The 13,114-nt window shown below is 45.8% G+C and overlaps 2 protein-coding genes across 3 annotated transcripts in view; one reads left to right on the top strand and one right to left on the bottom strand.

Moving 5' to 3' along the window:
• LOC141114029 (uncharacterized) overlaps nucleotides 1-6,441 on the bottom strand; it is a 40,173-nt gene extending 33,732 nt beyond the window's left edge. Inside the window, exon 1 of the mRNA XM_073607467.1 lies at nucleotides 6,216-6,441. The gene's annotated coding sequence lies outside the window, so the exon portion shown is untranslated. The remainder of the gene's footprint in view (nucleotides 1-6,215) is intronic.
• LOC141114028 (baculoviral IAP repeat-containing protein 7-like) overlaps nucleotides 1-13,114 on the top strand; it is a 32,132-nt gene that overhangs the window by 5,837 nt on the left and 13,181 nt on the right. For both annotated transcript variants that reach the window (XM_073607464.1, XM_073607463.1), the window contains exons 4-5: nucleotides 5,902-6,454; nucleotides 9,269-9,368. In XM_073607464.1, the coding sequence (XP_073463565.1) occupies nucleotides 5,902-6,454; nucleotides 9,269-9,368 (653 nt within the window). The remainder of the gene's footprint in view (nucleotides 1-5,901; nucleotides 6,455-9,268; nucleotides 9,369-13,114) is intronic.

Raw genomic sequence — 13,114 nt, 5'->3', positions numbered from 1 at the left:
AAAGTGAGGGAAATACTTAACTGTAGACACATCCCATAATTTTATTTTCTACACACCAGTGGCGGCTGGTGCTCAAAATTTTTTTTTTTTGGGCAGGGGTGCGCAGACAAACTGAAATTCTGAAACCTCATCAATTGCAGCCTCACTGTGCTCCATCAAACACTGCAGCTGTGCCCCCCCCTCTGCTGTCTGCCCGGCCCCGGTGGTGGGGTAGGCATGCGGGTGACGAGCAGTGGGACCTTGCAGCGGGTCAGACAGCTCCTGTGTCCTCCGTGCGTCTCCTCCTGATAGGCGTCAAATTGTAGCGCCTGTCCTTTCGGCCAATCAGGGGACGAGTAACAGGACCCGCGCACCTGATTGGCTGAGAGGCGGTTCAGTGTTCGGAAAGCGAATATTCATTCGCTTTTCTAACACACCTGGGTGGGCTCGTTGCGCAAAGCTTTGCGCCATGAGTCTACTTTTTTTAAGTCTGACTCTAATCAGGTGCTTCAAAAATACGTAACATCCCACCTCTTAGAGTGGCATTGTGATTGACAGCACACGGGTCCAATGCCAGTCCGGGTGGCGGGACGTTTCGGCAATCAGTGTTTCAAATACAAGATCTGTCACAGGCCGAGATCTCCGCTCTGTCACCCGGCTGACTAGTAATGATCCCTGCTCTGCAGTGAGAGATGCCGGGCGGATTGGGGACGGTGACTGACGTGCTGGCAGGGAGCGGAGGAGGAGGACACCACCTCCATGGGTGGTACAGACTGGGGACTGAGACCCCCCTCCGCCCAGTACAGCAAGTGGGGACAGAAATGGAAGTCCCTGCTTGCTTTTTGAGAACTTCAAGTGGGAAGTGACAAGACCACTGGCTGGGAGTACAGGAGGAATGGCAGTCAGTGGTCTTACAAACAGGATATCACTGGGCAGTAACTTGTTTTTTTTTTTTTTTTTTTTCTTCAAAATCATCGGGCTATTGCAGAGGAACTACAGAGCTCAGAATAACATGGATGGCCTAGTCAGTGAAGGGAGATCAGCAAGGACATGGTAAAGTTTTTTTTGTTTTTTTTTGTTTTTTTTTTTCTTCCCCCTGAGTTCTGTTTTAAACAGTTTGTAAACCCTTGTGGTATTTCACCTTGATGCATTATGGTGAAAAACTTGTAGTGCAGCCGCCTCCCCAGAGCCCCCCTTTTACTTACCTGAACCTGATCATTCCATCGACTGGGAGCACAGCAGCTCCAGCCGGTGTCTCGGGTTCTCATTGGATAAATTGACAGCAGCGCAGCCATTGGCTCCCACTCGTGTCAATCCAATCCAGTGACACGGGAGACGGGGGGGAGCTTTCTGTCTGTCAATGGACACAGCAGCAGAACTGGGGAGCGTGCCTGCATGGGTGTCCCCTCAGAATGCTGGTCTCTGTGGGGGCACTCTATGTGGGGAGAAGCCAGGAGCGCCGCTGGGGGACCCCGGTAGAGGATTGGGGCCCCTCTGTGCAAAACCCTTGCACAAGGGAGATAAGTATGACAGACATTCCAACCAGCAAAAAACTAATTTCAGGGAGGTCACGCTCTGTGCCAACAACCCCCCCCTCCCATTCATAGTAAAATACTATAATAAAATAATACTTTAAAGATAATTAATATAATGCCATAATAAAATTAATACTTTAAAAGATAAGGTTGTGTCACACTGTGCCCATCTGCAGCCTCACTGCCCATACCACCAATCTCATTGCACACAATGTATTGTAGCAGTGTTGCACTACCCACATCTACCACTATACCTCTCTACTACCCACATCTACCACTATACCTCTCTACTACCCACATCTACCACTATACCTCCGTATACTACCCCCATTTACAACTATACCTCCGTATACTACCCCCATTTACAACTATACCTCCGTATACTACCCCCGTTTACAACTATACCTCCGCATACTACCCCCGTTTACAACTATACCTCCGCATACTACCCCCGTTTACAACTATACCTCCGCATACTACCCCCGTTTACAACTATACCTCCGCATACTACCCCCGTTTACAACTATACCTCCGCATACTACCCCCGTTTACAACTATACCTCCGCATACTACCCCCGTTTACAACTATACCTCCGCATACTACCCCCGTTTACAACTATACCTCCGCATACTACCCCCGTTTACAACTATACCTCCGCATACTACCCCCGTTTACAACTATACCTCCGCATACTACCCCCGTTTACAACTATACCTCCGCATACTACCCCCGTTTACCACTATACCTCCGCATACTACCCCCGTTTACCACTATACCACCTATACTACCCACAACCTCCCGACTATACATTACTACACCCTATACTGTACCCTCCTGCCCCCTGTACTGTGTACAGTCATACATATATACAGGCCACTGATAGGCTGGGAGAGGCATTTTTGATGGGGGGGCAGGGTGTACAGTGGGGGGAAAGTTTCAAAAAGGAGTGGGAGCAGTGTGTACAGGGAAAGATTCAGTGTACACAGAGGGCAAGTGTATATGGGGTGGGGGGACAACTGTGTGTGTGTGTGGTACATTTTATTTGGGATAATTCCCTGGTTGTGTGTGTTTTTTGTTTCTAATGCAACTCAAAAGCCACGCACAATATGTAGCATCATTTATCCACACCCACTCCGTGCCACCATGCGCATAGCGTGCCACAGGTCACTATCTCCCTGGTAGGGGCCCCAGTGGATTATTTTTCCCAGGGGCCCATGATGTTAAGATGACCCTGATGCACACCACTACTCACCTCCCATCCCCCACACTGCTGACCTCTGTACACTGTGTACATTCACACCACCAGGACGATTGAAGAAATTCATCCAATGGCTGGGCACACTCTCACTAATCTAATAATAAAACCGTAGTGAGTCATATATATTATATATTATCAATCCATGTATACACCCAGAGCCCACACAGGTGGGTACAAATATTCATTCAGACACGGCTCCTGTGAATTAGGGAGACGGGTAGCAGTGGAACTACAAGCACCAGAGCACACACGTCGCACACGAGCCAGGAGTATAAATACATGACGTCACATGTCCCGCCCCCCTGTACCTTTCTCCTCCACACCACCAACCCGAGAGCGGCTCAGCGACTTCCGGGTACAGGGGCAAAGCCAATGCCTCCCGCTCACTTGCCCTCCAACCAGCGATCAGGCTGCGCCTCTGGTCTGACTTTGGGCCAATGCAGCGCTTTCTACTGCTTGGTTACCGTCGCTAGGTTTCTGGCGGATGGAGGCCTGTTTAAGTCAATATTAGTTTTTCTATCATAGCTGTGACATGGTGTCCTGTATGATGGGCAGCTGTTATAGTCCATATCCTGTGGTGCCCGGCCCTGCTCCAGACTGAGTGACAGTGCGGGCTCAGCCGGGAGATCGTGCCACACTTGCGGGTGTCTGTAAGCCCCCGCCGTCAAATGCGGGAGTATTCCGCGAGTCGTAGGGGGACTTGAGATGTCCGATAACATGTTTGATATTTAAAGACAAACCTTTACAACCCCCTTTTTTAAGGGCCTTTTTACATTTATACACACGCAAAAAAATTACCTTTTTTCCTACAAGTCTAAATGTGAGATCTGACCAAAGATTTCTCCATAAAGAGGACCTGTCATGCTTATTTCTATGACGAGGGATGTTTACGTTCCTTGTAACAGGAATAAAAGTGACCCAAAATGTTTAAAGGGACAGTGTAAAAGTTCACAACGAGTCTTAAAGTATTTTACTGAAAGGGCAGTTGATTTTAGTAAACTACCAACAGAGGTAGTAAGACAGTCAACAGTAAATGGCTTCCAACATGCCTGGGATAAACAGATCATTCTTCGTATTCTTCGTATTCTTCGTATTCTTCGTATTCTTCGTATTCTTCGTATTCTTCGTATTCTTCGTATTCTTCGTATTCTTCGTATTCTTCGTATTCTTCGTATTCTTCGTATTCTTCGTATTCTTCGTATTCTTCGTATTCTTCGTATTCTTCGTATTCTTCGTATTCTTCGTATTCTTCGTATTCTTCGTATTCTCAGTGCTTTACAATATCTGACAACCAGGTTAATGGGGGGTGGGGGAGCGAATAATGGACTGTGGTTTTTTTGTTTTTTTTTTTTGTTTTTTTTTTAGTACTGTAGTTTGTTGCCATGCCATGAGCATGCACAATATTGAAGCATGACATGTTGGGTATCTATTTACTCGGCATAACATCTTTCACATACAAAAAAAATTGGGCTAACTTTACTTTAGTTTTTAACTGCTTTCTGACCAGCCGCCATCATGGCAGGTCGGCACGATCCATCATAGCTATACGTTGGTTAGTGGGATAGCAGGCGTGCGTGGTGCTGATGCTCGTGGCCGCCGGTCGCGATGACCGCCGGCCACAAGCGATCGCGAGCAGGAGGGACAGAACACACAAGTGTGTGTGTGTGAAATCCATGTTTTGTTCTGTGAGGTGTGACAGATTGTGTGTTCCTATTAGCTAGGAACCATGATCCGTCCCTTCCTCTCGTCCGTCCCCTCCCCCTTCAGTTAGAATCACCTCCCAGGAAACAGGTAACCCCTTGATCGCCCCCTAGTTGTTAACCCCTTTTCTGCCAGTGACATTTTTACAGTAATCAATGCATTTTTATAGCACTGATCGCTGTATAAATGCCAATGGTCCCAAAAATGTGTCAAATTGTCCCGTGTCTGCCATAATGTCGCAGTCATGATAAAAATCGCAGATCGCTGCCATTACTAGTAATAAAATAATAAAAATGCTATAAATCTATCTTTTAGATGCTATAACTTTTGCGCAAACCAAACAATATACACTTATTGTGATTTTTTTTTTTTTTTTTTTTTTTTTTTTTTTATGGGATATTACAGCAAGAAGTACAAAATATTGTGTTTGGTTTTTTTTTTTTTTTTTTTTTCCCCAAAATTGTCACGTTTTTGTTTATAGTGCAAAAAATAAAAACTGCAGAGGCGATCAAATGCCACCAAAAATCTCTTTGTGGGGGGGGGAAGAAACTTAAATTTTGTTTGGGTGCAACATCGCACGACAGCGCAATTGTCAGTTAAAGCGACGCAGTGCGGAATCACAAAAATGGCCCGGTCATTCTGCAGCCAAATCTTCCGGGACTGAAGTGGTTAATTTATGAAAGTGTGTTTTTCCAAACGTTGCGTTTTTAAAACACCGCTGCGCAAATAGTGCAACGTATTGCAATGACCGTCATTTTATTCTTTAGGGTCTCTGCTAAAAAATATATTTGGGGGTTCTAAGTAATTTTCTAGCAGAAAATGCTATTTTAAACAAATGTTACAAATAGGCATGGTCTTCAAGTGGTTAATGGCACCCCAAATGCAATTAGCAGACTTGTGTTTTGTCATGTGACAAGGCTGCATGTTTTAAAAGGTTCTGAGCCTCTGATTGTCACACATGGCAGCCCATTCAAGTGAACACAGAGCATTGAGCATGACCTGGAGGGAGGGGGAGGGGAGGCTGGAGGGAGATGGAGGGGGAGTTTCAGGACTGGGTACAGTCACTCTACAGCTCTCCCCCTCTGCTCCAAATCGGGATGCTTTGCAGGAATATAGAACTGATCCCCCGGCAGAGCTGCTGGAGAGAGAAACCCGGCAGAGCTTCAGGGGATCCATAGGTGTCACTAGGCGGTACAGCTGGCTATCCTCTCCTGCAGGTGACAGAGCTTGGGCCCAGGACAGGAGGGCTGGCTGTACTGCCCTATCAGAGGCTCTGCTTGTATGGACAGGTGTGACTGCCCCCCCCCCCCTCCCCCTGTGTACTTGTACAGACAGGTGTCACGCTGTCTGTCCCCCCCCCTCCCCCGGTATGATGCTGCCTGTCCCCCCTCCCCCTCCCCGGTATAACGCTGCCTGTTCTCTTCCAGAACATCCTCCGCCCCTCTGCTCCGGTGACTCTGGGCAGCCTGAGTGGTCAGCGCTCCGCCATGGACTCGGCACGGGAGGTGTTGGGCTCCTGGGGGCCCCCCGGTGCGGTCAAGTCTGGGATGGAGAGGGAGGCGAGCCGGCTGCGGACATTCCGGGACTGGCCGGGCTCTGTGTCCCCCAGTCTCCTGGCCCGGGCCGGCTTCTTCTACCTGGGCACCGGGGACCGGGTGCAGTGCTTCTCCTGCGGTGGGATCCTCCGGAGCTGGGAGCCCGGGGACCAGGCTGATACCGAGCACCACAAATACTTCCCTACCTGTCCCTTCCTCCGGGGGACCGAGCCCAGCAACGTCCCCATCACCCAGCAACCGGATCTACCGGACGGACACATCCTCAGCCAGATCCACCGACTGCCTGGGGAACAGGAGAACGATGACCCCGCTGTCTACCCCGAGCTGCTGGACATGACCAACCGCATGGGGACCTTCCGCAACTGGCCGCAACACACTGGGCTCAGCCCCGAACAACTGGCTGCTGCTGGATTCTTCTATACTGGTATGTACTGGGATCATACCCCAGTCCACACTATAAGGGGGTTCTTCTATATTGGTGTGTACTGGGATCACTCATACCCCACTATGGGGGGATTCTTCTATATTGGTATGTACTGGGGGGGACTGAGTTCACTCCAACCCCACTATAGGGGGATTCTTCTATACTGGGAATCACTTAACCCCACTAACAGGGGATTCATCTGTACTGGGAGGAACTGGGATCATACCCCACCATAGGGGGCTTTATCTATACTGGGATCATTCATACTCCACTATGGGGGGGGGGAATTCATCTATACTGGTGTGTACTGGGAGCACTTATACCCCACTATAGGGGGATTCTTCTATATTGATATGTACTGGGGGACTGGGATCACTCCAGCCCCACTATAGGGGGATTCTTCTATACTGGTATGTACTGGGAGGAACTGGGATCATAGTTCACCATAGGGTGCTTCATCTATACTGGTAAATACTGGGCTCACTCTTGCTGTACTATAAAGGGATTCATCTATCCTGGGAGGAACTGGGATCGCTCATACCCCACCATAGGAAATTCTTCTATACTGGAATGTACTAGGAGGATTGGGAGCAGTCCTACCCCACCATAGGGAAATCTTGTGTACTGGTAAGTAATATGGGAGGGGGGTCTGGGATCACTCCTACCTCACCGTAGGGGATTCTTCTACACTGGTATGTACTGTGGGGTGGGGGAAATCAATCATACTTCATGTAGATTGTAGGAGAGGGACTTTCTGCAACATAGCAGTCTGCCCCAAGCAACTGGCTGCAGCTGGGTTCTTCTATACTGGGATTATTCGCTCCTCCAAAGATGGCTGAACCAATGCCACTTGTTACCCCCAGGATAGTAATGTATCTCACTGAGTTGAAGTCTTCTATACTGGGATGTACTAGGGGTTACTCACATGTAGTGATAACCATGTCATGCATGACCCCCAGGATGGGGGTCATGTCACCAGAGAAGTCTCTGATGACCCATGATGGGGACGTTTCGGAATGTGATTTTATGTTTCATCCTCTAAGATTGTTTTGGGTTATGGCTCACTTTAATGATGATGTATCCAGTTAGTCACTGATGGTTCATAGACTCCTATGTGTAGCTGAGGTCCCTGTCCCTGATGGCCCTTATAATTGCCTGATTGCAACCTTAAGTCATTGATGGTTCAGAAACTCTTAACGGAAATCTTACAATTCAGAAAGGTCACTAATGGGAGCAATATTGTAGCCAAATAAGTCCTTGATGGCTGAGACTAGTGTTATTCTAATGGTATGCCAATGATGGCAATATATTAGCCATGCCCTTGATGGCTCACACCTATAATAGCTATGTTGTAGCCCCTGACTTACTGGTGATGGCAGGTTCCTTGTTATGTTGTAACCCCTGAGTTCCTGATGGTATGTCCTCTGTCCTTTAAATTTGTACTCCACAAAATTGCCATCTACAAATCAGTCCCTGTGGTTGCAGGACCACATAATAATGTATATAAACCATCCATTCAGTATAATGTACAATGCGTAGAGAAGAGCTATATTGAGTGTACAGCAGCAGAGGTCACGGGGGGAGGGGGTAGATGCATTAAGCATAACATTGTGACTGGTGCACCCATTCAATATTAGAATCTAATCCTATTACTGTGAAGAGTCATGCTGGCCTTTGTGGTTCAGGTGACCTCTGGCATGCAGTTGGTGAATGGTTCTCTATGGGGCATGTGATGTCAGGTGAGGATGGAACAGTCCTATGCTCTGTAGGTCGGAGGTCAGCTGACTCCTCTGTCCTCATGTCCCTGTTGGGAAGACCCCAGAACAGGAAGTTATTATAGGACCTAACCTGATCACAATGGTCTGACACAATGGCTCTTCTGTTGTGACAACAATGACAGGCGTTTCCTGGAGCTGTAAGCTTCTACGGGCAACCTTTTCTTTGGTTTTAATGCATGTTACCTTTTCTAGATATGTAATTGCATTGATGTCCTTACAATGCTATCTTATGGCCATATGAATTTTTCATTGATTTAAAGCACTGATGCATTGTTTCGAAATTACATATAATTCAGAAGAATACAGATCCTATAGAGCAGTGGTCATCAACCCTGTCCTCAGGGCCCACTAACAGGCCAGGTTTTATGTATTACCTTGGGGAGATGCAGACTAGAATACTGCAATCACTGAGCAGCAAATGATATCACCTGTGATGTATTTCAGTTATCTTGCAAACCTGACCTGTTAGTGGGCCCTGAGGACAGGGTTGATGACCACAGCTATAGAGAAATCTGGCAGTTTAAATCTTTGTAAAAACCACAAGATATGTGAGTCTTCTGTCTTGTGTACCTTTTTTAGGCTTTGATGTTCTAGGACAGAGGCATAATTTATGGTGCGTAGGCTTTGGGTCCTAGGACAAGGATAATTTCCATTGCTTTGGGTCTGACCTAGGACAGAGGGATAAAGCACCATGCTTTGACCTTTTGGGATTTATGACAGAAGGTAATACCCTAAGCTTTGACCTTTTTTGGGTTCTTTGAGAGAGGGCTGATGCTTTACGCTTTGACCCTTTTGGTTTCAGTGAGGCATAATGCCTCAAGCTTTGACCTTTTGGGTTCTGAGAGAGGAATAATTCTCCATGCTGTTTGGGGGGGGGGGGGGTGTAGTGATGCCTCAAGCTTTGACCATTTTTGGGTTCTATGAGAGATGCCCCAAGTTTTGATATTTTTAGGTTCTTAGGTTCTGTGAGGAGGCTAATGCCCCAGCTTTAACCTTTCAGTTTTATCAGAGGATAATGTCTTGTGCTTTGTTCTAGGGCAGAGGGATAATGTCCGGTGCTTCCACTGTGATGGGGAACTGAGGAACTGGGAAAGGGGAGATGATCCCTGGAGGGAACATGCCAAATGGTTTCCAAGGTGAGTTTGATCACATCGCAACATAGTAAACCTGATCAACTATGAACATTCCAAAGTTTCAGGAAAAGTAGCCTACAACTTAACCAGACCTTTCTGAAAACTCAGCTACCCCAAATCTGTAGAGAACTAGTGTGCATTCAGTTCTAGTAAAGAACCCTTTCCTTGGGTCGTAAAGTCCAGTTAAACTGTGTTTTGGTCAGTAGGGGGAAGGGTGGTCGGCATGCTTGCTGGGATTATGGTAAGATCTTTTGACTTGGTTAATTTCCCTCACTTTGTAGGTGACAATGGTTTCAGGGTGTGAGGGAACATCTGCAATGGCAACACCAGTCTACATTTTGGTAGAATAGGTGAAGGTCAGCTTTTTATTGGTGTTTGGTTAAAATTGCCCCCCGCCCCCATTTTTGTGATCCCATTTTCAGTAGGACAGGCTTTGAAGGAGAATCTACTGGGAGTTTCAGTCAGCAGTCAACCTGAAAGATGTTTGCACCCCAATCAATTCAAAGCAATGTTTTGGCAGGGCATACTTTATAATTGATCTTCAGGAAAATTTAACAGACCTTTTGTAGGTTAAATGCTCATTTGTCGTTGATACCATTAAATGGCAGTTTTTACCTGTACTCCCCCAGCAGCCATGTCCTCTTCCCTCAAACACTTTGGTTTGTGGGTATGTAGATGGGATGCAGCGTAGTGAAGCAAGAATTCAGTCAGGTGCTGTGAAGAACACTCTGTGGAAGCGCTGCCCAACAGGGTGCGCTCACTGCTTCCAGGAATGTGAAGAGCAGGTATCAGCCGCCAGACTGACAGCGTCTGAGCACAAGACAGCCAGGCTACATTCTGCTCTCAATGGGATGAAGTCCAAGGAGGTGCATCCCTATGCTTGCCTGCCTAGTCAGGAACCTTTCCCTTATCACTAGTATGGTTCTTAACAGGCAGGGTACCTGTCCCTACTCTACCAACTTGCAAAAAAGAGCGCCAAGCCTGGGAGCCAGGGCCTATGCCACACCCAATATGGCTGACAGGGTCACATGGGGTGACAGCATCCCATCGGATAGGTTCGCCAGTGACCTAGGAAACGGTAGAGGAACAGTGTTCCTCTTGACCTCCCCAACAGTGCCACTGCAGAAGAGCGCCACCTGCATTATACAGTAGACTGCACCTGCCTACTGGTAGACCCATGCCATCCTCACAATGCAGGACTACAACTTGTGCATTGTATGAGAGTGCAACCATTCCCCTGAAGTTGGAATAAAAAACTGCGCTTGGAAAAAATTAAATACAATGATGAGAATGAAACTGAAAAATAGAAATAAAAATAAAGAGCTGTGGTTATAAGTGAGGCACACCAGTACAAATATAAAAACAGAAAAAAACGAGCTAGAAAGTGTTAAAAACAATAGTGAGAGTGTATAGTCCAATATAAAAAAAAGTCCAATAATCATAAGTGAGTGACGTGGAAATTCCTCAGTGTTGTACTGTTGAAAGATAATTCAAATGTGACACATCTATGTGGTGTAATGCTTACCAGAAAGTAAGCCAAAATCAGACGAGTTGCTTAAACCCAGCCCGGGCCTTTAGAGAGCGATCCCAATGAGACAGGATAGGTCACACTCGTGCCGCATATTCAGGTCCACATAGGGTTACCCAAAAAATATATGGCAAAAACATAGCGTAATACTGATACCATAACAAAACTCAAAAAGAAAGAGGTGCAACACTCAACAAACCCAAATCATATATAATCATATAAACATCCAGTGTCTACAATACACACAGGAGTGTTAAGTGAGTGACATGCAAACATGCAATAAAGTATGTGCACTTTAGATATAAAAAATGTATGTGAACCTCCAAAAGAATCTGCTTACCAGATGTCAAGGGCAAGTGAGCATACAACTATCACCCAGATAGAGGGGCATGGAAAAATCCCACCAGGTGCAACAAGCCACATATAAACTGCTTACCAGATGACAAACTAATGTGCACAAACTCCACACGGTTGAGAACTTGACACCATGAGATGTGACAAAAGATCTATCTTAATAGCGAACCTTTTAAAATACCTGCTTACCAGATGACCGATTAGTATAAACACAAGCCGAAATCCTGACAGAAAACAGCGTGAATACGTCCTGGCAATCTTGTCACGGGCTCAGCAGTGCATATAGTATGAAAAAAGCAGCCAATAGTGTGATACCATATAAAACTAAAAATGTATTTAAATGAAATTGCACTTACAATAAAACAAAAGGATAAAGCGATGCCGGCACTCAAACAAACTCCCGTCCACAACAGGGCGACGTGGTGACGTCAGTACGTCCCTGCCAGATGCGTTTCGTCATAGGTTGACGTTTTCAATGGGGGAACGGGCAGCGTGCTGAGCCACCACATTATATGCGCACACCAAGCCTCGTTCTGGGTCCAGTCAGGTGAAACACAGAATGCCATCTTTGATGTGGGCATTAGCGATATATCTTGAGGAATGGAGCCAGATTAGCGACCAAAATGCCACCAGACTCCTAAACCTCTACAAATAAAAACCAGGCACACATGGACTTCGAGTGACTGGCATTTCAAGCTTATAATTTGAAATCCTCTCTTTAAAAACTCAAACCTGGTAATAAAATAAATCTCTAAATGACAATGTACAGGTAGTCAGATACTATACTGATTCTAAGCATGGACATTGCTCATATAGAAATAGAGGTAACATGAATTCACAGGTTAAGGAACAGATGTAAGACCTATCCAAATTACCCCAACATTATGTCTCCACATAGATAGTAGTAACATCAAAATAAGAATAAAAATAAAAATGAATCATAAATATTAGAAATCAATTAGAAATCAATACTAATAAAAAAAAATAAAAATAAATTTAAGCATAGATACTCTTTAAATGTAAGAGAAAATATATCCCACATTGGTTGTGGGTCACGTCACTGCTCACATAACATAACCAGACCAACATTCACTAGTACAGAAAGGTGACCCCAGGTACAAAAAATGTGAAAACCAATATAGGGCTAATCAGTCCCCCATCAAAGGCTTGGCAGGAAAGATAATTTCATATTTCTCAAAAGTTTTATCTATGAGGGATGTAATCTAAAAATAAGAGTTTATGGTTAATCACATACTAAGGCCTAACTAAAAAGATATAGCCTCATCAAAGACCATGTATATGAGGGAAAAATTCTGAAAATTAACTATATAATTAGATATTCCGAATTCTGATATTTATTATTCAACCCTTCAGGGTACCCCAATCAGCACCAATATTCAGGAATTGTCGATGAAAGCATTGACCTCCACATCTATGTTCAATCCATGGGGCGTGTAACTTTTGACCCTATGGATCCAAGACATTTCCAATTTGGAAATCTCTCGCACCATGGAACTCCCCCGCCAGTGGGGTTTGTAGCGGTCAATCCCTAAAAATAGGGTATTGGAGGGATCTCTGTGTACCAGACGATAATGTTTGGAGACCGAATGGTTCTTAAAGCCTGTTAGAATATTGGTGATATGCTCATTGAGCCTCACTTGGAGGGGGCGTTTGGTCCGCCCACATATTGCAAGCCACAAGGGCATTGCAACATGTAGACCACTCCAAAAGTGGAACAGGTAATAAATGGGGTGATGTGAGGAGTTCGACCAGTCCTTGTAGAAACGAAAGACTGGGTCCTCCTAATCGAACGAGTTGAAACAACAAACCCGACACTTATTACATTTGTAGAATCCAGTTAGTTGGT

This window comes from Aquarana catesbeiana, linkage group LG12 (assembly GCF_042186555.1).
Source record: "Aquarana catesbeiana isolate 2022-GZ linkage group LG12, ASM4218655v1, whole genome shotgun sequence".
Lineage (NCBI taxonomy): Eukaryota > Metazoa > Chordata > Amphibia > Anura > Ranidae > Aquarana > Aquarana catesbeiana.
Note: the sequence above shows the minus strand (reverse complement) of the source record. Positions and strands in the feature narration are given on the sequence as shown.